The sequence below is a fragment of the Diorhabda sublineata genome, chromosome 11 (assembly GCF_026230105.1).
Source record: "Diorhabda sublineata isolate icDioSubl1.1 chromosome 11, icDioSubl1.1, whole genome shotgun sequence".
NCBI lineage: Eukaryota > Metazoa > Arthropoda > Insecta > Coleoptera > Chrysomelidae > Diorhabda > Diorhabda sublineata.
In genome coordinates, this window is record NC_079484.1 from 5,355,803 (window position 1) to 5,379,703 (window position 23,901).

Sequence of the window (23,901 nt, forward strand, 5' to 3'; positions counted from 1 at the left end):
CAAACACAACCCCCCGCAACTTTCAGAGTCCCAGTCCTACAGAGGAGCAACTCCTATATTAGGGCAAACTCCAACAAACCTTTCAAACAAACCCCTATAACAAATTTTCCTTATCCTACCTAAAAATTTTCCAACGAATCTCTCTCTCTCTCTCTCTCTCCCACTAGTAATGTGGGTCATTTGACAACTGAAGATACGCGGCGAATAATTCAAGTTATACGGGGGGTGAAGAAGTGATTTATAGGATGTAATTAGTGTTAGTTAATTGAAATATTATCGGTCCAAGTTGAAATTGATGGAAATTGTATTTAAGTTCTAGTGGCGCTGTAAGCTTGTTCGTCTGTACCTTTTCATATTTTTTTTTCAAGCATTAACTAAAATGGTCGTAGAAGAAATCTGTTATTTTCTTTATCACACCTATAATGATTGAGCTAAGTGTACAGATAGACGGATACATATAGAAACAGATAGAACCCTCAAAATACAGAAAATAAATTCTCTAAAAGATATTGTTGCTCAATGACAATCATTTGGATGAGATTAAGATTAATTAAAATTATAAGCTGCTTTTTCGATTTTGTTTTCAATAAAATAATTTACTCTATTTTTTGTACACACCTCGTACTTTATCTTTTATAAAATATAGATGTCCTCGCAATCTTTTATCGAATTATTTTGATAGCTCACGGTAAACAACACATTAGTATATTAACATTTCTACTGTCAAGTTACATAACGTACGTCAGAATCATGCAATTTCCAGTTGTTACTGTTGTGGAAGGTCAACTACGAGGATGCCAAAAAACAAACTTACTCGGAGATAAATTCTACTCCTTTTTGGGTATACCATTTGGAAAACCACCAGTAGGAGATTTGAGATTTAAGGTAGATTCATTATTCATTATAATCCATAGAATATTTTAAAATTTGCTCGATCTTGGCAATATTTGAGCGTATGTTTAGTTTATTTTTATATTATTTTTATAACATCTGTAAGTTAATATTTAGAATTTAAAATAAACTACTTACTCTATGAAAATTATTTCAATTGGCTATCAACAATCAATTATAGCCACGTGTACGTGTTTGCTTTGGCTCTGCATATGACATATTTTAAACCATAACGAATAAAGTTATATTAGATCTGTATAGATTAATCTGTTCATTGTAATCTTGGTACTTTTTTGCCTATTCGTCGCAATACATACTTAATTTAATCTGATTTCGACTGAGCTATTCGGAATTGCTCACATGCCGAATATATGTCGGCAAACTATTATTTTAGTTTCGAATTCCGCCAATCAAACGAAATGGAAATGCCCAATTGCCAAACGGCCTCAACTTTGTCATTCAATACATAAGTTTGATACGAAAATATGTGCCTTTATGACTCATTTTGTATTGAAATTAGTCTTAAGTTTTAAGCATGAATTCAATGAACGAACAAGAAGGAAATAGTGAAGAAATATGTTTCATTAGATACAGTAGATAGCTTTTTGGGGAAGAAATCTAGGTATTATACGTTGTATTGCAGAAAAGAATGCCGAAATATAATTTGTTGCAAGCTAAATAAAACGCAACAGTTAACGACCCAGTGGTTCTTACTACAATAAATTGATAATATCAAGTTTTATCAATTTTTCGAACTTTTTGTTTCTTATACCCTTTTAAATGTATTTGTTGCTAAACTGTTTCAGGTTTCTTCTGAAAATTAGGTTAAAAAAAAAGGAAAAAAATTAACTTTTTGATCTATTTCGGTCTTTATCGAGAGAAAGATAAATTAATAACAAATATTAATATCTATTGGAATATTGAGCTGTTCTTATTATTAATAAATGACATTTCTTCAAATCATTAATATTGTAATCGACGTGCTAAATGTCTCTACGTTGCCCAATCAACTGAATGCTGAATCAGAAATGATAATTCACCAAAATACATTTAAGGGTATCGGGAAAAAAATTCGTAGTAACCTTCAAAATATTCGCCAAAAACGTTGAAAATGCTTCAATAGAGGCACATTAAGAACATTCCTAGACTTCTCAATCAACTTTGCAAAAGTTGCCACAACTTCCTTTGCATAATGAGCAAAAAACACAAAATTTCCTTCGGGATGCTCTTTCTTTATGAACAGCATTAATCTAGATCTAATATACTCTTTTTTTACGTATTATGACGGTTACAGAATTCCCAGAAGGACAAATGTATGATGAAGAACAACCACGAAAAGATATCGCGAACTATACTAAAACTTTCGAATTGAACTTTTTGTTTATTTTGAAATAAACTTCTGAAGGTACTTCCTCGCCTTTCTGACAATAACAACTAGGTGTCTTGATACTCTCCGTTCATTCCCGTCAAAAGTAAAATATAACTCATCGTCGATAACTATTTCCAAAGTTTTAACAAGCGAAAACTCGTTATTACTAGTTTTTATTTTTGTTTCATTTGGAAATATTTGGATGCTGATTTTCTTAATTTTTAAACTACATTTTGTCGCTAACTAACTCCCAGTTTACCGTAAGACATTTCTCTTCTATTTTGGCTTTTTTGCCTAATCCTGGCTTTATATGTCTGCCTATTCCCAGTGATGAATCGTGAACGATTTCTTCGTATCATGATTTTGTTAATAAAACTTGTCAATTATTTTACGTCTTTCTTTTTCTTTTAGAATTTCCTTACTTGAAACTAAACTTCCAACAGAGACGTACGGTTTATACTTGAGAAATTTGATATACAAATATCAAAATATCCAAAATAGATATTGATTCCAAATAACGAGAAGCAATAACATTCCCACTCGGCGACTACTTGTTAAGTTCATTTTATATTTTCAACTATAGATCCTTTTATGAACTGAGTATTTATTTCGGTCAAGTCGGTATATGAGTTTAACATATAGAGCCAAATTCTGATATAAAACTTCTATGTCAAATACCCGTATGCTTCTTATCTGAATAAATTTCGAATGAAATTCGCAGGTGTAAAATTTGTCGACGTTTCACAACAATATATTATGTTATCTAGAATTGTCAATAATAAAATAATGTACAAGTAAAATCAATTTTAATCACGAAATTCACATATTTTACACCTAGAAAACAATGTACATTTAAAACAAAAATAGCCGAATATCATAAAAAGATCCAGGCTTCAAAAAACTAATAACACCTGTTCTTTATAGTAGATCATACACCATTTTGATAAAAATGTATTTTCAAATTTCATATAACCATATTAATATCCTTAATGTTTAAACAAATATTCTACAGCAGATGAGAATATCTAGTACAAATTGACATTAACCCAGTGCACAAACATTGATCAATTTTCATAATTGAGTAATTCCAATCTCACCCAATTTAATAGTTTAATTCCCTATCTACCAATATCAATCACTAGGAGTTCGATGAACTGAACAAAATAAACATTATTGAGATAACTCACAATCTTAACAACTATTATATTAACCATTTGTCGCTTATCCTACTGTATTTTTCTGTTATCGAAATTATAAAATGTTTTTAAATGCAAAGGAGGAAACCAAACCGGATAATTGAAGAAAATGTGGGCACCAAAAAAGTATCGAATTTGTTCACATATACACGTACTCAAGCATGGTTGAGATTTTATTCTCACTTACACTTTTAATTTGTCTATTAGTTCATTTGTATGATTGTTTGTGTGTTTGTTTGCTCGTCTATTTGTTAATCTGTTCGTTTGTCTGTTTGCTTGTCTGTTTGCTTGTCTGTTTGCTTGTCTGTTTGCTTGTCTGTTTGCTTGTCTGTTTGCTTGTCTGTTTGCTTGTCTGTTTGCTTGTCTGTTTGCTTGTCTGTTTGCTTGTCTGTTTGCTTGTCTGTTTGCTTGTCTGTTTGCTTGTCTGTTTGCTTGTCTGTTTGCTTGTCTGTTTGCTTGTCTGTTTGCTTGTCTGTTTGCTTGTCTGTTTGCTTGTCTGTTTGCTTGTCTGTTTGCTTGTCTGTTTGCTTGTCTGTTTGCTTGTCTGTTTGCTTGTCTGTTTGCTTGTCTGTTTGCTTGTCTGTTTGCTTGTCTGTTTGCTTGTCTGTTTGCTTGTCTGTTTGCTTGTCTGTTTGCTTGTCTGTTTGCTTGTCTGTTTGCTTGTCTGTTTGCTTGTCTGTTTGCTTGTCTGTTTGCTTGTCTGTTTGCTTGTCTGTTTGCTTGTCTGTTTGCTTGTCTGTTTGCTTGTCTGTTTGCTTGTCTGTTTGCTTGTCTGTTTGCTTGTCTGTTTGCTTGTCTGTTTGCTTGTCTGTTTGCTTGTCTGTTTGCTTGTCTGTTTGCTTGTCTGTTTGCTTGTCTGTTTGCTTGTCTGTTTGCTTGTCTGTTTGCTTGTCTGTTTGCTTGTCTGTTTGCTTGTCTGTTTGCTTGTCTGTTTGCTTGTCTGTTTGCTTGTCTGTTTGCTTGTCTGTTTGCTTGTCTGTTTGCTTGTCTGTTTGCTTGTCTGTTTGCTTGTCTGTTTGCTTGTCTGTTTGCTTGTCTGTTTGCTTGTCTGTTTGCTTGTCTGTTTGCTTGTCTGTTTGCTTGTCTGTTTGCTTGTCTGTTTGCTTGTCTGTTTGCTTGTCTGTTTGCTTGTCTGTTTGCTTGTCTGTTTGCTTGTCTGTTTGCTTGTCTGTTTGCTTGTCTGTTTGCTTGTCTGTTTGCTTGTCTGTTTGCTTGTCTGTTTGCTTGTCTGTTTGCTTGTCTGTTTGCTTGTCTGTTTGCTTGTCTGTTTGCTTGTCTGTTTGCTTGTCTGTTTGCTTGTCTGTTTGCTTGTCTGTTTGCTTGTCTGTTTGCTTGTCTGTTTGCTTGTCTGTTTGCTTGTCTGTTTGCTTGTCTGTTTGCTTGTCTGTTTGCTTGTCTGTTTGCTTGTCTGTTTGCTTGTCTGTTTGCTTGTCTGTTTGCTTGTCTGTTTGCTTGTCTGTTTGCTTGTCTGTTTGCTTGTCTGTTTGCTTGTCTGTTTGCTTGTCTGTTTGCTTGTCTGTTTGCTTGTCTGTTTGCTTGTCTGTTTGCTTGTCTGTTTGCTTGTCTGTTTCGTTGTTTATTTTTTGTCTGTTTGTTGGTCTGTGTGCCTGTTTGTTCGTCTGTTTGTTGGTCTGTGCGTCTGTTTGTTCGTCTGTTTGTTCATCCGGTTGTCCCTTTTTTTCTTGTCTGCTTCTCATTCGTCTGTTTCTTTTTCTGTTTGTTGGTCTGTTGCTTGGTTAGGTCGTCGTCTTGCAGTCGAATGATCGCGAGTTCAAGTCTGGCTAAGGAAATATGCAATTTTGAACATATATGTAGTAAGTTCAGGAGGAATGGGATAAAATTTGGAACGTTCAGACTTCTTGGCACAACTATGTTCATTAAATCTTTTTTTTTTTCACACATCAATATCTCTGTAGTACTTACTCAATAATAGCAGATTTTCAGCTTATTATTAATTATTACTTAATGTTAATCAAATAACCTCAGGGTGTGAATTATTTTATTTATCTTCCATTTTATGATGACCTTTTCATTTTTCAGCTTACGAGTAAATATTAATTATAATGAGTGGTACTAATTTTATAATTCTTGTATCATCATACATATCATTGAGATAAATAAAATTTGTTTTGATTTGATCATTATGTCATCAAATTCTACTAATAATTATGTAATAAGCGGATCTATGAGGAAAAAATACGTTGAATTATTTTATTATAACTGAAGCTAAGAGGTTAACTAAAATTTGAATTAATCTGGAATATCTGGAATAATTTCTATTTACACTCTTCATTTAAGATGGCTGGCTTTCTTCTGCTCCTAATCTTCACAATATCAAGAATGATATCAGAACTTTTCCCTCGTTTGACTTATAAAAAAATTATTAGTGGCCTATCAAAAGCAACTTGTAGAATATACCGTCGCCATGATGAAGAGTTTTCCTTTAAACACGTTCGCCATTCTCGAAAAAAACAGAATTCGCGGGGTATCGTATCTGGTGAATAAATTGGATATGGACAGATAAGAAGTTTGTTAGTAATCAGAAACGTATGAATCAAAATAAATTTGTAACACATATCATCGTCATCATTATAAAGTCGCTGGCCTTTCTCCGTACTCAATACTCCGGCTCAATAGCATCCCAGTTTATTAATTACCTGTTTGAAAAAACAATTTTACTACCCTTTGCTAGTCATATACTTATTTCATCAATGAATATATAAATATTTTTTTTGTCGCAAAGATCTAGAAGTCTTAGAGTGCGAAATCAGGTGGGTACGGTGGATACGTTACCAAGAAAATAGAAACTGTTTGATCATTTTTCAAGTCTCTGTAAGTGCACAACGGTTCGCAAATGCTCTAATACCTCTTGTAAAAGTCATTTACAACTGAGCTTGAGCTTTTTTGGCACCTTTTGATAAAAATCTAGATGTTTTCTTGTTCAAGATCTATGTTTCTGATAGACACGATCTCATTCGAAAGACATATCACTGTTTGTATGAATTCATGAGGGTGTGGCACATTTTTCATCACACCTCGTACCTTTTGGGGAATGATCAGAAGTATGCGATGTTATTTTAGAAACTTCTTGTAATAATAATACGTAATAATTACAATAAAATGTATTCTGTCTATTTTTTACAGGCTCCAGTACCAATCGAACCATGGAATACCATAAAAGAAGCAACCGTAGATGGTGATGCTTGTTATCAAAGAAATGATTTGACGAATATAGTTGAGGGATCAGAAAATTGTTTACATCTCAATGTATATACGAAGAATGTAAGGAAATTATTATAGATATTTGAATGTTAAAGAAACTAGAATCATCTTACTATACGTGTTCCGATTCGATTGTAGATTATATTCATTTTTTTAGTAGTTAAAACTCGGTCAAATCATAAATCGTGAGGTTTGTTCAGATTAGAACCTAAACATAATATTGAGTATTAGATATACATATGTAAACTATGCCAATAATATATTGCCTTATACACTTGATATGATGCTTGATTTGATGCAGGGCAACGTCCAATGAATCACATTTAGAATAAAAAGAATAAGATAAAAATATTATATAGACAAATATCACTCGTCGCTTGACATTACGCAAATCTCTTGCCATTGGCAAACTTGAGTTTAGCTGTATAACTAGACGAGAAAAAATCCTTGGCGAGAGACGTTAAATCAATATATCAAAAACTCATTTCTTCCTAAAACTGCAGCTTGCACGCAATATCAATGGAACCAATATCAGCTGACCTTCATCTGCGCATGATTGTTATCAAGAAATATTCTTGTCTCGCATTAGGTTTCTTCCAATCCATCATTCTTGGTACAGTACAGTACAATAGAGATTTCTTGTTCCAACCAGACAGTTACCGTTTTACGAACCGTGCATAGACAAGATTGCGCAAAAAATAACCGTTCCAAGAACTGTCCAAATTAGCAGGTTGGAACAACAAGATATGGTTTTGATTTCAGTCAGTTGAACTTGCATAAAGTATAATTTTGATTATATACTAACAGACGTCAAATTAACCGGTCGAATTCAAAAATACATTAGAAGTTTCGATCCCTTTGTTAGTAGAAAAATTATCTGGGTGATCAAATGACTGCAATCAGATTATCAAACTTGTTACATCTAATTTATAATTAATGTCATGAAGTCCGATCATCATTTATTGAAGAAAATGTGGTCTACTTCTTTCTTATTACTTGTATTATATATATATAAATCAATAGAATTAGATAAAACGTTATATTATATAAGCTGAACGAAATGTGCCTTCCAAATATTAATAGTATAACAAAAGACTTGTGATATAATATATCTCATCTTGATATTATGTATATTTACTTATTATCACCTCCAATACTCATCTTCTATACCTTTTTATTCCACAGCTTCAAAAAACTTAAATATTGTTCATTTTAATGCAGATTTCACCTTAGGAAGATTCAATCGTAATCGAAGTGTCAATATAAATATTTTTACGAGCTTCTTGTTCAAATGTAAGGATTTTAAACAGCAGTTTTAATTTTCGTCAATTCTCATATATTCAGCAAAGACGACGGCTACTCTGATTTGTCTACAGACACGGCAGACATTGTCTTCGAAAAAGTAGACTTCCGATTAAATAGCTGATTAAACTATCTTAACTTTTAAACTATCCATCCATTAATTAGTGATAATATACATTCTCTTTGGAATACTAAAATAAAACAGTGAATTTATACATTTTTTTATGTTTAAGTTGCCTGAAGAGTCCAAGGAACTAAAGCCTGTAATGGTCTGGTTCTACGGCGGAGCATTTGTTCGAGGTTCCAATAGTTCAAAGTTATATGGCCCCGAATTCCTAATGACCGAAGACATCGTTTTAGTAGCTGTCAATTACCGTGTTGGATTTTTGGGCTTTTTGCAAACAAACGATGTATCCTTAGATGTTTTTGGTAACGCAGGATTAAAAGATCAACAACTAGGTCTTAAATGGGTTCAAAGGAATATCAGGAACTTCAATGGAGATCCACAGAACGTAACCATTTTCGGAGAAAGTGCTGGAAGTGCAAGCGTTCACTATCATGTTTTAAGTCCGACATCTAAAGGGTTATTCCACAAAGCTATTCTACAAAGTGGGTGTATACTGAATCCCTGGTCTTCTGCTAATAATTATACATTAGAATTTGCCAAATCTATAAAAGAAGATATCAAAACAGAAAGAGAAGCTTTAGAACTTTTGAGAAATTTATCGGTAGAGGATCTGTTTGAAGCCCAGAACAAGTTTCGCAGTGTGAGTAATTTGTAATCTACTAAAACTGTATTTAATACTTTTATACTCGTTTATAACATTATAAAAGGACTCTATGATATTACCAATAAATAAATTCCTTGTTCGTTTCAACTATCTAATTGGAGAATCCTCCGTGCATCATTGAGCAGAGCTCTTTTACTATGTTAAATCCTAGTATTTCTTCTGTTTGTGAATAAGAGCTTGAGTCTGAGTCTGAGTTGTTTGTCGTACCTATGAAGATTTCATCTGAGGTGTTCCATAATCCAAAAGTAAGGGATTTCAACTCCAAACTCGGTCTAATCGTCGGTAATATCATAACTACTGAGTCCTCTATGTACAAGGATTCAAGGAACTGTGCCATTCTTTTGGATTTTTTTTGAGACAATGTAGTGAAACGTCAATTTCTTCGTCCATATTATTTGAATAATAGTGGATAAATATTCCAATTAAACGTTCTTCCTAGATTCAAATTAACTTTCTAAGCATTGAAGCTTTGAATACAGACGACAGAGAATTCTACACCTTTAAAGAATCAGTATGCTTATAAATTCAACTATATTTTGCTGGAAGAGTCTAAACTCTCAAAATAATTGCGTTCTCACGAAATCGTTCTTTATCCATATTTTAAACTGTAAAGGCTCTCCACAAATAGTAGAAAAATAAAATACTCCATCTAATTTTTTATTAATATCTATCATTTTCGTAAAAACATTTGTTTTTAATTTATATAGCCGATAAGAGTGATAGCGCCATGTATTGAGAAGCCTAATCCAACTTCTATCCTCACATCTCCGCCAGCAGAAGTTCTATCTTCCAGTCAATATAATAGAGTACCAATCATGATGGGATTTTGTGACAGAGAAGGTCTATTGTTCGAATTCTATAGAAAAATTGCATCAGCTACTGGAAAAAATGAGTTTGAATTGAAAAAACCAGATAAATCTATGCTGCTTCCACCTGGTTTGAACGGTGAAGATCCCCAAATCAAAAGTATATTACATTCTTTGGAAGATATATATTCACGAGAACCTATTTCCAAGGATGTATACGCGGTAAGACATTGAATATATGTTACAGTTAAAATCATTTTTCAGTTAATTTTAATTTTGACAAAGGAAGATTAGTTTTCACAAATCCATTCCGTCAAAACTAGGATTGACTAGTACCTTTGGCGGTAAAACTAGTTTTTTCACATTTGTCACTAGGAAATAATAGAATTTTCTAGATTTTTCTCATATAATAGAATTTTCAGTTGAAACCAGCTTTACTAGTGAAAAATGGTGTTTCCAGTTGAATAGTTTATTGTTTTAAAATTTTAATTTAGTATCCACCTTAGCCGTGGCACTGGCTAAGGTGGATACAAAGAGATAAAATCTTATCTGGGACTCCATTCAATGGTAGAAATACCTCCGTACATGCAGTCAATTTAGGGCTACACAACAATTACCATACAAACTGTAAAATTTTATTTTAATTGATACTAGTTTCCACTACCCAATAAAAAGATGTAGTTAACTATAATTTAATTAGTAAAAACTAGTTTCAACTGAAGAGGCTTGTGAGAACTAGTTTTTCCTAGTCTAAAAATTTCGAAATTAATCGTTCAAAATGAGAAGTAATATTTTATGTATCTTTTTTCGAGTAGTAGTATTAAGATGTAGTAAAAGTCGAGTCTTCCATATAACAAGGAAGATGTGGTAAAGAAGTTCAAAGACAAAAAAACGAAAATCGATTATACAAGAGAATATCAAAAATTATTTTATTTATTTCTTGATGTTTTAAAGCAATAAGAGAAAGTCGTTTCACTTTTACATAAAGAATGAAATGTAACGAAGGATTTTGCAATTTTCAGTGGCACCCCACTGTTGAAATAATTGAGTTGTATTATATTATAGTAGATAATGTTATAATAGAATGTTTTTATTGGAATTCTATGAAAGTATATTATTAAATCCCTATCGAGGACTATTTAAGATGCAATTTTTAGAATCACCAACGCAAGAAAAAGCTAAAAGATTTTATTGTGCGAGGTCAGGTGGATTTGATGAGTTTTCAATCTACATCCGATGGAAATTATAATTGGCTTCTCAATTATCAAGACGACGCTACCAAATTTTTGCATCTGGGGCCCTGACGTTCAAAGAAGTAGCAATTATACATGGGAGTAGTTGTTACCCTCAAAGTCAAGGTAGCGATGTCCATAGGTTGTTACTTTGTACAGCAAAAGAAATCTTCTAAATATCGTTCTACATTTGATCATCCCATCTACGTTTTATTAATTATTTTTTGAAATACTGATATAATTTCACTTTTTATATATTCAGTCAAAAGTTCTTACCATTCTAATGCTACAAATGAATATTTTCATAGTTTTCCGAAAAAAGTAATTATTATAGTTCATCTCTTAAGAGAGGGAATCATATTTCATACGAAATTTTGAGTTTATCGGGGTCTGGATTCATTTGAACGATTACAAACCTGCTAAATAGTTATGTTTTCGTTTAAAATTTTAGTGTTTTTATACTTTTTTAGTTGCACACAGATTATAACTTTGTAGCAGGCATAATTGCAGCAGCTAAGATTCATGCCAAAACGTCAGATAATCCTGTTTATTGCTACAGAGTCTCACTGGACGCGGGGTTGAATCTACTGAAGCATATCGGCAAGGTAACTGAACCAGGTAATTTTTATCATACATATGTACATGTAGTTGATTTTCAATATATTCTTCGGAACTAGATTCGCCTATGAATAATAGAATTTGAACAGGCGGATAAGATTTTTGTTTTATCGTATTCATCACAACTACAAATTAATTTGTAATAGAATTTACAAAATTCGTAATGGAAAACTTAAATAATTCAGATGTGTTAGTTTTTGAATGGTTCTATCTGGCCTAGTAAGATTTTTTTTTTCGTTTTTCAATACATTTTGAACCAATTTATCTAAATACTTGTGGACCTAAACGCAAATAATGTTAAATACTTTTTTGCAAAGTATCTTGTTTTGGTATTGTAATTATTGAAATATATGTTTACTCATTGAGGAGTGTTTTTTTAAAGTAAGTGTAATTTCAATGATGACAAACGCCCTCCAATTGGATCTATTTATGTTTTATATATTCGAAGATCATTAGGAAAAAATTACTTAAAAAAAGCACAATTTATTTGGAATGAGTTGAAGTCATAGCAAAAGCATAATATCAGTTTAAATATTGTTAATTCTTCTATTTATTCCCCTTGTAGTTATAATGCTTTAACTACGATTAATGGTCTGGATTTTTAAGGTACTTGCCACGGGGATGAGTTGGGCTACATATTCGATATACACATAGCAGCTGGTGTCCTGAAAAGAGGCGATATCGAGGAAAAAGCAATCAAGAATTTCGTGAAGTTATGGACAAATTTCGCGAAAACTGGTAACCCCACACCGCAAGGAAATGATTTGAATATAATATGGAAACCAGTTAGTGGAAACGAACTAAATTTATTAGACATCGGAACCGAATTAAGACCATTAACAGAATCAGAACCTGAACAAATGAAATTATGGAAACAATTATTTAAATTGAATCCTCTTTTTACCGATTTGTTGTAAATATAGATACTATAATAAAAGTTTTTGAAGAAAGAATAGTTTCTTTACCAAAAACAGTGTGTTCAGTAGGGCCAACACCGTTCTTGGACTCAGTATTCAGTACAATCAATTAACTTTAAAAATCGGACGAGATTCCTATACAATCTTTGAAATGCTTTGGGATCAATTAAAAGAAATAATGATTTGAAACTTCCATAAATGTGGTGAAAAAATAAAGTTTAGAAAAACTGAAAAACACGTTTTCAAATCACATCAATCTATAAAGTTTTAAATAATGTTTTTTTAAAATAGCTTCATTACTTTTTAGTTTTTTAATTGATACCACCCTCTTATAATGGCTTCGTTGCTTATATATCTACATCTCGTCGAAACTTATACCGAGCTTTAATGGTAAGGTTGTCGAATTATTTGATTTCTAACACGGAAATCGGAAATTGATAAGCGTCTTCTAGACTATCTTTGTTTTTATAACAACTACGTACGTACGTAAAGATATTTGCGGATCAGTTCTGATGACCATTTTTAGCCATACGAAAATCAAACTGTAAACTAGCAAATGAGTGCCGATGACTTGCACGTATTTGTTTACACTTACAAGTTTTGATTTTTTATTCCAATTTGTCGCTACTGATAAGGCTGCAGACTTTTTTAGTCTAAGCAAGCACAAATCCAATTTTTATACGTTCATAAGTTGCTGTTCACTTTCTTAAGTTAGTGCCGCTCCAGTTTTGATTAGTTTTGATATTATTGATAAAATCCATGTAATTACTGAAAATATGTGTAGAATTTGAGCTACAATATTGTGCAATGAATCTTCCAAACAAATTTTGATTAACGCACAATGTTTTGAATCTAAATAAATAAAATTAAAAACTTCAATTTTGATAATTATAATCAAATATACACGATATATCTATTACATAACATATGACCTCTTATCATGTACAAACAATCTTTGGTACGTGGTGAAATTTAATACTAAAATCTTGTTCACCTAGTGTGGGGACCGTATGTTTGATTTCATACTTTAAGAAGTAAAAAAGGTAGGTACGAGATGTGTTAAAATAGTAATTGAATGTTTATAACAATAATTACTTGTACAACAGGTATTTTAACAAGTATACATGTGTTAAGACGACCAGTCACAAGTTAAAACGAAAGTTATTTATATTGTTGATATATTTTTTGCATTTTTATAAGCAAAACATCAGTTCGATATACCAATTGTTACAATAAAGTGAGGAAACAGCTAATCAATTGAAATCTGAAAAATTAATTCTTCCAAATAGGTAAATAATTATTTTCTTTCTTAGTAATAAGATTAGACTTGTAGTCAATGAAACTTAGTTTGATTTTATGAAAGTAGCATATTTATTATATGGATTTACAGAATAATAACAAATAATCTCAAATACTAATAAACTTGATTTACTATTCATTTTTAGAAAATTTCAAAATCATTTTTACTTAGATTAATCAAACATATATAAATTAAAAAACTATGAAGTTGTGGAAGGTACTAATATCAAAAATATTTATTTTCTTACATTATCATAATTGTAGTTAAAACAATACAATATCATTTAATTGAGGACAAAATGATTTTTGAATTTTTATTATTAACACTTCTAGTTCTAATAATAAAACAAAGTTTGTACATTCAATTTAATTGCATTTGAACTTTTGAGTTTAATAACATTTATTTAAAATTGATACAAATAATCAGGTGCTGAACAGAATTGTTTCAAAAACATTGGCGTGTAAGAAAATTTACTCCAGTGGCCTAAAAAATAGCGGGATAAAAGTGACAATTAAACCTGACAGCGCGCCACTGGTTAAATTTTGTTTATGTCATAATATTACTTTATTAAGGAGCATATTGGTTATCAAATTTGAAAAAAAATCTAAAGGCGTTCTTGATTTATGGAAAATTTTTGATTATAATGTAATAATTTGAATACCTTATATCTCAGCAACTAGGCCCCGTAAGGGTTCGTAATTTGTAGGGGTAGAAAAAAACTATTTTAGCTAGAAACAATTAGAAATAAAGAAGATATGTAACATTATTTGGTGCTGGCTTCACTTTTATCAAGTTTTTGGAAAAGCTTTACGGAACGATATGCAGCAAATTAATTCCTTCCTGCTGTGTATAGGCATCATTGCCTGTTTTTCTTCACATCATTGCCTCTGCTCAGTCACCTGGGAGGTTGTCACTCCTAGGTCTTCCAAGTCTTCTTTGTCCCGCTGGTGATTTGTCCCTTGATATTTTCACAATTCGTTCTTCCGTCATGCGGTCAATGTGCTCATTCCATTTTATCTTTCTATCCAGTACCCAGTCATTGATGTTATCTATCTCGCATGTTCGTCTTATGTTTTCACTCCTTTCTCTATCCATTAGCGTTCTTCCCAATATTCTTCGAACTATTTTCTTTTCTGTAGTCTCCAATATCCGTTTCGTTGTAGAGGTCTCGGGTCGGGTCTCTGCTGCATAGGATAATATAGGCCTGATTGCGGTCTTATATATGCGGGCTTTTGCTTCAGTTCGAATGTATTTATTTCGCCAGATTGTGTCATTTAGGTATGTTGCTGCTCTTGAGACTCTTGTAGCATGGTTTCTTACTTCCGTCTCCACGTCCCCGTGCCCAGATATTTCGTTTCCCAGATATTTAAATTTCATTTCCTGGTGTATTATTTTGTTATCCACCACAAGCTTACATCTGATCGGTGTCTTGGAAGTAAGCATTGATTTTGTCTTTGCCGCTGATATTATCATATTAAACTTTTTTGCTGTTTTGTTAAATTGGTACAGTAGCTTTTGCAGATCGTCCTCGTTCTCTGCCAACAGTACTGCATCGTCTGCATAGCACAGGATTTTGACTTCTTTATTTCCCATTTTGTATCCTCTTAGTTTGGGTACTTGTTTTATGATTTCATCCATCACTATGTTGAATTGAAGCGGACTGAGAAAGTCCCCTTGCCTAATGCCCCTATTTGCAGGTATCTGTTCAGTTAGGTCATCATTTATTTTTGCTTGGATCGTATTTTTTGAGTATATATTTTCGATTATTTTAATGACATTATATGGTATCTGTCTATCATAGATTAAATTATGAATAAATAAACGAATTATTATAAGATATTTGAAATTACGTTGAAAGCGACAATGATGAACCAAAATAAGTCAAAAGTTGTATACTGACGTTCTTGGCTCATAAGCTATGGAAAAAGTTTGATTCTAAAATTCCCTTTTATATAATAGGTAAATTGCAGACTACGGTAATGAATCGGGGTATTAAAAAATATAACTTTAGTCACATAATGATAACAATCTATGCAAATATACATATAAAGATAACCAAAACAAAAAAATATATATAGATTTGATTTGTGTGGTATATTAAATAATTTTATTATTATATGATTTATTAATTTTTCAATAATCTATACATATTAATATATCAATTAGATGTAGTCGCAAAATATTAATTTTTAATTCTAGATATAAATGGAGTCTCCTGTTGTAACTATAGCCGAAGGTAAACTACGAGGAAATCAAAGAACAAATTTGGATGGAGAAGCGTTCTATGCGTTCCTAGGCATACCTTATGGGAAACCTCCTGTAGGAAACCTCAGATTTAAGGTAAAATTAATAATTGTATAGAAATGAATCGAGCGTACACTATAAATATTGTACATTATGATTTTATCCTCTTTCTTTTAATAGAACCGTGTCTAATTAATTTCGAATATTCAGCTGTCCTGTGCTTTTCTTGAGATGCTGCACTCATACCGTTTTTTATGGTTTGCCCAGTGCTCTCCGTATTATATTTTTGGCGTTTTATCTATTTCTCCCATCTGGTTTTTGGTATTCTTTTCACATTAGCTGCACAAATTTGTTCCCATTATGTAACCCATTCCACCTTATTCTGATTTCTAAATCTTTCCAAGTATCTTGATTCCAATTCTATCTCTCAGGCTCATTTCCTCAATTGTTCTCAACGTTTTCATTTTATTCATTTTCTGAGTGAGTCGGTGGACTTATTGCACTGTCGAATGCTTTTGTCGGAACCCAAATTGATGCCAAGTGATCCAATCCTGTGGAAGTAAGTCTTCAGTTACTCTAGGTAGGAGTTTGGACATTGTAGGTAGAAGGCTTATTGAACGATAAGATGACACGTTGGTTGGGTCTTTGCCTAGTTCACCAATCAATATGGTTTGTACAGCTTTATATGATTTTCACCAGTATCCGAGTCCCTGGAAAACAAAGAATACTGCTCTGCTGTTTTTCTTGATATTGGACAGACTTTTGACAGAGTGTGGCATCAAGGACTGCTATACAAAATTAAAAGAGCTCTTCTCCCAAACTACTACCTACTTCTGAAACTTTCCAAACAAAGTTAATGTAGCGTACTAGGCCCGCTATTTTATATACTATATACATCAGACATACCAGGACAACAGGAACTTTTGCTGACGACACAATCATCCTCTCTACTGATCAAGAACCACAACCAGCAGCAAAAAATGTCCAGGCTCATCTTGATCAATTACAGGAGTAGCTACAAAAATGGAAGATTGAAGTTAATGAGACCAAATCAATAGATGTAACATTCACGGTAAGGGTACATGTCAGCCAGTTAAGTTAAACAATACGGAAATACCACAAGCAGATAGTGCCAAATACTTAGGAATCCACCTAGCAAAAAACGAAAAGAAAATAACTTAATATATAGAAAAAGTCGTTATCTACAAATCTGTCATGAAGCCTATAAGGACATATGGAATAGAGCTGTGGGGCTACGCTTCCAAATCTAATACAAATATTATAAAGAGATCCCAATCTAAAATACTCCGTCAACTAGTAGATGCTCCATAGTATGTAACAAATCACACCATTCACGTGGACCTGAGAGTGCCCATTGTTCAAGAAGTTACCTAAAAAAGGATTATCAAAGATCATAAAACTATAGAAACCCACCCAAATCCACTACTAAAGGAGTTGTTAACGCCACGAAACGCGAAAATGGCCAACAGATCTAATATGAGGTGTAAGAGGTTGCATCGCTGGATGTAAGCCTCACCAAGACATTATAGATTATAGATATAAATTAACCCATAGAATGTGAAAAATATTCTGATTATTAATCAAAACTTTTAATTAAAAAAAACGTTTTCATTTCAGTTGTCCTTATTCTAGTTGCTGTTGATATTTTGAAGATTTTCATCTGATTTTGTATATTCATTATATCGCTTTTCCATATTATTTCTCTCATATAATAAAATTTTGCTTATTTTTCTATGTTGTTATCGGCATCTGGTTTGCATCTTTGATTATGACCATTGATTGAATATTTTTATTCAAAATACTGATATTATATTCAACTACCGTTGTCTTCATCCTGCAGAGTAGGCCTTATCCATTTTCGATCTCCGATCCTGTATTGAATAGTGTATGTTGTCTCCCTATTGTATCCTGGTTATGAACCGTAGTCCTTTGAACAATCCCTATCTGATTTCACTTACATTTCCGGTATTCGGTTCTTCAAGAATGTTAAATACATCCTTCAATCGTACTTTCTCAAAGGCTTTAGTGGGGTCAACAAAACATAAAAATATGGACTTGTTGAGCTCTATTTATTGACGTATTGCGCCCATCGTTGAAACTACAAATATTATGAGGCTCAGTTTATATTATGCTGCTATACTACTATTTTGACTGGTTCTTGTATGTGTGTTTACAGTTATTGACTACTCAATATCGAATCTTCTGGAGTTCTGGAGACATTCATATATATTTTTTCTTTCATTAATAGAATCACGGTACATGCACATAAAACTGATAGAAGCTCATAGAGTCGTTAATTAAAGATAGTAGAGGTAAATATAAGTGTTAAAATTATTGTTGAAAACATAATAAATAATACAACCTGATTCTAATATTCATTGGTCTAATTAAGAACTTGTCTTGAATCATTTTCATAATATTTTCAATCTTATTGTGTGGCAAATGTATAATCAAAGTAGAAAAAACTTGTACGAGATGTAGTTACTTTATAACGAGACTGATATTTATTATCACCACTTTCATGTCAAATTTTACAATAATCCGTTGCTCTGTTTTTAATACGGCAAAATGAAAATACCAACCTACATAAACGAAGGCAACGGCTACACTAGTTTGACTACAGACACGGTAGACATCCCATTGGAAAGAGTAGGTTTCAGACTTAACAGTCAGCTCTAAACTTTGGCGGAGGTCTAATTTTTCTGTAGCATATAGCCACACCTCTTATATTCTCGTTAATATGTTCTTGAATAATATACAGATTACCTAACAATTGGTAATTATATAACATTCTAGGCACCCGAACCAGCTGAACAATGGACTGGAATAAGAGATGCTACTAAACAAGGTTCCTGCAGTATTCACTGTAGCGAAATAACAAGAAAAGTTGATGGTGCTGAGGATTGTTTGAACCTTAATGTCTTTTCAAAACAAGTGAGTACGAATTATCGTACCAAGCAAATTTATTTATTGTTCATCTGAGTAGAAACCTCTATTCAACTTTTATTAACTATTTGAGCTACTTCATACTTTCATCCTAGATGCTTTTTATAACTATTTTAGTCTATTACTTTAACATTTTATTTTATTTTTAATCTCATAATAGCTTTAATATCTCATTTTTTATTCTGTTACTCATTCTACCGCAATCTATAAACTACGAATTTTTTTTATCAATTTTTTTATACTCCAGCTGCCTTCAGAAGATTCCTCGTTGAAGCCAGTTATGATATGGATTCATGGAGGCGGTTTCATTATAGGATCGAATAATGTCCAGCATTATGGTCCAGAACATTTGATGCTCGAAGACATAGTCCTCGTAACAATAAATTATCGATTGGGATTTCTAGGTTTTCTTAAGGTAGACGATCCTTCATTAGAAATACCAAATAATGCAGGAATATGCGACCAAAGATTGGCCATGCAATGGGTTCAAAAGAATATAAAATACTTTAATGGAGATCCTAATAATGTAACAATTTTTGGGGAAAGTGCAGGGGGTATGAGTGTACACTTCCATGTTCTATCGCAAGCATCAAAGGGACTTTTTCACAAAGCAATTATGCAGAGCGGTTGTCTGTTCACTAAATTAGAATCACAGAGTGTTGTAGTAAAAATGGCGCAACTGATTAATAAAAATGCGAAGACGGAACGTGAAGCGTTGGAGGTTCTGAGAAAAGTGCCAGAGGAAAAATTTTTCGAATTGCAAACAAAGTTTTTGGAGGTAAGTTAAAATATTACTCGATGTTTTGCTTTTGTTATGAATAGATCACGCCATTTTAACGAGAATTTTCCATTTCACTCATAATATTATATAACATTTTTTTGCGTGCTTCTTTCAGTTTTATTTCAAATGAAATTGACCATGTTTTATCATAACCTTGTTAAATTTTAGGTTTTAAATACTAAAATACATGATGTTGTCAAATTCCAATTGCTACATTTATTTCTCGGCGATGCGTATACGAGGATGGTCCCAGAAGTACTTTTTAAACGAGTGCGATAAGAATCGTTAAACTCCTCAAAATAAACATTAACTGTCGATATCCCCTCGTTATTTTTGGAAAATCTTTGACCACCGAGCCATTTTTTCAAGTCTGGGAACAGAACATGTTCTCAAAGTGCCAAATTTGGTGAATAGGGTGCATGAGATATCAATTCATTAATTTTAGCCATTACAATAAAAGTGTCTGAGATGGTGCATTGCAAATGCGACTGTTTTTGCTTGTTTTCTTCGCTCAAACGTTGTAATAAGTTGTAATAATAACGCATAATACTCGCCGTTACTTTTTTTCCTTTTTCAAGATAGTTAATAAAAATGATCCCGCGCAAGGTGTTTGCCTTCTTAGATCATTTCATATCCGCCAGATTTAGACCCCTCAGATTATTTTCCAAAATTCTTGTATTTTCTTTGTAAGGTCAGGTATAATTTCATCAATCTATCGTGTAACACAAACTGTTGACCGGTCAACTAATAAGAATTTTGTAAAGTGGGATACTTGATTGGCTGCTTCCTTTGGTTCCTTGCAGAAACTTTAAGAGCAGTCAGGAGTTTCTCCGATGTTCTTCAGATGGTATTTCATCGAACAAGGTCCAGTGAACGTACCAGTAATTCTTCTTAGCTCATATTTGCTTATTGAAAGTGTCTTTTGGGGCGAATTTGTAGAAGTTAGATTAGTTAAATATAGAGTTTTTCATTGCAGAAATAATATTGTTATCAATTTGTTGAAGAAATGGAAATATAAATTATCTACAAAGGATGCTTGAACCAAAATAACTAATTTATTATTTTAGAAATTTCCTAGAAATAAACCTTTTCTCGTTTGGGAGGAATCAAGCTCTACGCAAACTATACCAGTGGAACAAAAAATATTGTCCGAACAATATAATAAAGTTCCTTTGCTAGCAGGATTCACAAATAATGAAGGAATACTTGAAGATATTTTATATACAACTAATGTTATCGGTTCTGGCTGGGAATATTTCTTCGAATTCTCACGTTCTGTTGGTTTGAAAGAGGATCATCCAAAAAGGCAAATTATCCTTGATAAATTGAGTAAGTTTTATTCGCAAGGGAAATATGCCAGCGAAAAATATATGGTAAGTTTCTATTTATTCCGCAATATAATAAGGTCATTCCTAACTATTTTTTTTTTTTCAGTGGACGACCGACTCTTTATTTATAATACCTACCGTAATTACATCCAAGCTACATGCTAAAACATCGTCGGAACCTGTATATCTTTACAACATGTCTTTGGATGCTGGTCTCAATTTCTGGAAAAAGCTATTCGACAAAAATCATTATTCAGGTAAGCCTTCCAAACAAAAGAAAAGTTATGAGTTTCGTGCTGTTATAGCTCGCCTAGCAGTTTAATTTGTAAAGTTTGGTATGTAATATTTTAATGAAGTAATAAAATTGACATCTGATTTTAATGATACTTATAGTAAATTGTAAATAATCTAAGCAATTATACACAACCAGACGACATTTTTTACAAAAATTGCAGTTCTATAATTGTATAATCTTTGGCATAAAAGTGATGAGGAATTTATGAAGCAAACATTATCTAATAAATAAATACTGGTCCAGATTATAGATTCACTGGCATCAGCGCGAACTATTGAGATTTACTGAAATGGTATAAAATGTACGGAGCAGATGCCATTAAATGAAATATCTTTTTCAGTTTTAGTATAGACGCATCGCGTTCGATCTTTGCTCGATTTGAAAACGTTGCAGACTTCTTAAATCGAATTCTTACTATCGATGAGACATTTCTACAATCCAGAAACAAAGCAACAATCGATGGAATGGCGACATTCTGGTTCTCCAAGACCTAAGAAGTTTCGTGTCCAAAAATCTGCTGGAAAAGATCTTGCTTCAGTTTTTTGAGATTGCCATGGAGTAATCATTATTGATTTTTTGGATAAGGGTAGAACAATAACTGGAGATCACTGTTCGACATTACTGACCACTCGACGGGAAAAAATTAAAGAGAAAGATGCGGACAGCTATCTAAAGATGTTTTGTTTTTGCAGGACAACACCTCTGCACACAAATCTTATGTTGCAATGCAAAAAATTCGTGATTTAGGGTTTGAATTACTAGAACACCTCCTCTATTCACTAGATTTGGCTCCGTTCGACTACCATCTCTTTCCTCAATTGAAAAAAAGTTCAAAAGGTCGTAAATTTTCTTGCAACGAGGAGGTAATAAAAGTTGTGGAGGTCTGGTTTGCAGAGCAAGAAGAAACATTTTTTTCGAAAGGTCTAGAGACGTTGCAGGTTCGCTGTAATGAATGTATCCAATTAAGAGGAGAATATGTTGTATGACCCCTGTATTATATCACGTAATAAATATGAATAAACATTTCAGGTGCCTCCCATTGTGATGAATTGGGATATTTATTCAACACTGCGTTTGCTGCGCATAAACTACACAAAGGTCAATTAGAAATTTCAGCAATTAGACGCTTTGTTAAACTGTGGACTAATTTTGCCAAATATGGTAACCCTACTCCCACTGGAAATGATTTGAACATCACATGGAAACCGGTTGATAAGAATGAGGTTCATTACTTGGATATTGGAGAGGAGCTTGTACCATGCACTAACCCCATACCCGATAGATTCAAAGTTTGGAGCGAGGTTTTAGAGCTTATTAATGCAAGCTCATAATTTTCATTTCGAAAAATGATTTTTGTAGTCGTAAATATACTTATGCATAAATAAAATTTGTTGAAAAAAATTCACAGTTTTTCTATATTTCATTTATGTAACACTCTACACCTAAACACCTAACCTAACCTAACCTAACCGAACTCTCGATCAAAATAATCAGTTTTATTTAACATAGTAATGAAATCTTGAGTAAGTACAAATCGATGATGGATAATAAAAGTGTGAAATAAATCTACAATAACCTAACACAGATGAAATATTTCAAATAGTAGTGAAAGAATGTATTTAAGCCCAGCTCTGATGTTTTAAAATGTGAAACATATATCAAAATAAACGGGTACACAATAGGAACTTTCAGTACTTTGGATAAGCGAATGAATAAGTATATGCGAAAGTGAAAAGGGCAGAGAGAATATATATAATTAGACGAAGTTTAAACAAAGAGAAATACGAAGGCTAGTGAGACGTTAATCGACAAGGCTAAAAATGCAGCATTAATGCTTCAAATCTGGGAATTCCTGAAAATCAAGCATAAAACAGAATCAATATAACCAGGAATTAAGTCTTCAGGACTTTATAGTAGACCCAAATACTGAAATGAGTTTTAAAAATACCAAAAGGCTCATGTCAGGATTGCCATTACATCAATAAAAGTAAACTTTTATTCAATATTTTGGATGTGGAATAAACAAGAAAAAAGTGGCCATTGCATCACTGGCAATAATTATATCTGCTGCTGCCTTGCTTTTGAAGTCTGATCGACGGAAAAAAACCACCCAGGCGGTGGTAGGCCAGACCCTGACTAGTTAGAACAAGGGAAAGTGTTTATCCATAGAATTAGATTAGGAAACATACAAAAATTATTTGAGAATGGATTGAAAAACTCCTTTAAGAAAATAAATCAGAATATAACTGAGAAACCCTAGGCGAGAGACGTAATATCAACAAATCACAAACTCATTTTTCCCTAGAATTGCTGCTTGCGCGCGTTAAAAATTTCACTAAATCGAAAATGTTGCACGTGCAAGATCATCTGCGCATGATTTTGATCATGCATTTTGCATTGCGTTGCACGCGTTCTTGCATCATGTCAAAGGGTCTTAAATGAAGGTTTGATACAGAAACAAAAAATGTCTAGTAGGTACCTAAGTGAGATATGGAAAGCATCGAGGATGGATAGGATAGTAAAATAAAATAAAAATGACGCAGGTTACCTTAGAAGAGCTGGGAATCTAGTAAGTAGACTAATTGATATTTTATCTCACCTAATATTTAAATTTTCCTCGTTTTGAAAATCAAATTCATAAT

At 32.6% G+C, this 23,901-nt stretch overlaps 2 protein-coding genes across 3 annotated transcripts; both read left to right on the forward strand.

The window, feature by feature from the left end:
* Positions 1-162: 162 nt before the first annotated feature.
* On the forward strand, positions 163-12,377 carry LOC130450500 (esterase FE4-like). The gene is made up of 6 exons (XM_056788918.1): positions 163-885; positions 6,601-6,738; positions 8,214-8,747; positions 9,479-9,799; positions 11,280-11,427; positions 12,034-12,377. The coding sequence occupies exons 1-6, from the start codon at positions 751-753 to the stop codon at positions 12,342-12,344; spliced, it is 1,587 nt and encodes a 528-aa protein (XP_056644896.1). The 5' UTR covers positions 163-750; the 3' UTR covers positions 12,345-12,377.
* An 882-nt stretch (positions 12,378-13,259) lies between these two features.
* LOC130450501 (juvenile hormone esterase-like) lies at positions 13,260-22,668 on the forward strand. 2 transcript variants are annotated; one of them, XM_056788919.1, is made up of 7 exons: positions 13,260-13,387; positions 15,844-15,984; positions 18,706-18,843; positions 19,103-19,633; positions 20,704-21,009; positions 21,071-21,221; positions 22,289-22,664. In XM_056788919.1, exons 2-7 carry the CDS (start codon positions 15,850-15,852, stop codon positions 22,588-22,590), a joined length of 1,563 nt encoding a protein of 520 aa, XP_056644897.1. In that variant the 5' UTR covers positions 13,260-13,387; positions 15,844-15,849; the 3' UTR covers positions 22,591-22,664. The 2 variants fall into 2 exon arrangements, with proteins under 2 accessions (XP_056644897.1, XP_056644898.1); XM_056788920.1 differs by having other exon boundaries at positions 13,319-13,633; positions 22,289-22,668.
* Positions 22,669-23,901: the final 1,233 nt, after the last annotated feature.

Excerpts from the sequence above, each read along its gene's own strand:
- LOC130450501 (XM_056788919.1), top strand. The coding sequence starts at position 15,850 with ATGGAGTCTCCTGTTGTAACTATAGCCGAAGGTAAACTACGAGGAAAT. Across the intron at positions 18,844-19,102 it reads TTAATGTCTTTTCAAAACAA|CTGCCTTCAGAAGATTCCTC; the intron begins GTGAGTACGAAT and ends TTTATACTCCAG. Across the intron at positions 19,634-20,703 it reads TGCAAACAAAGTTTTTGGAG|AAATTTCCTAGAAATAAACC; the intron begins GTAAGTTAAAAT and ends TTATTATTTTAG.
- LOC130450500 (XM_056788918.1), top strand. The coding sequence starts at position 751 with ATGCAATTTCCAGTTGTTACTGTTGTGGAAGGTCAACTACGAGGATGC. Across the intron at positions 6,739-8,213 it reads TCAATGTATATACGAAGAAT|TTGCCTGAAGAGTCCAAGGA; the intron begins GTAAGGAAATTA and ends TTTATGTTTAAG. Across the intron at positions 9,800-11,279 it reads TTTCCAAGGATGTATACGCG|TTGCACACAGATTATAACTT; the intron begins GTAAGACATTGA and ends ATACTTTTTTAG.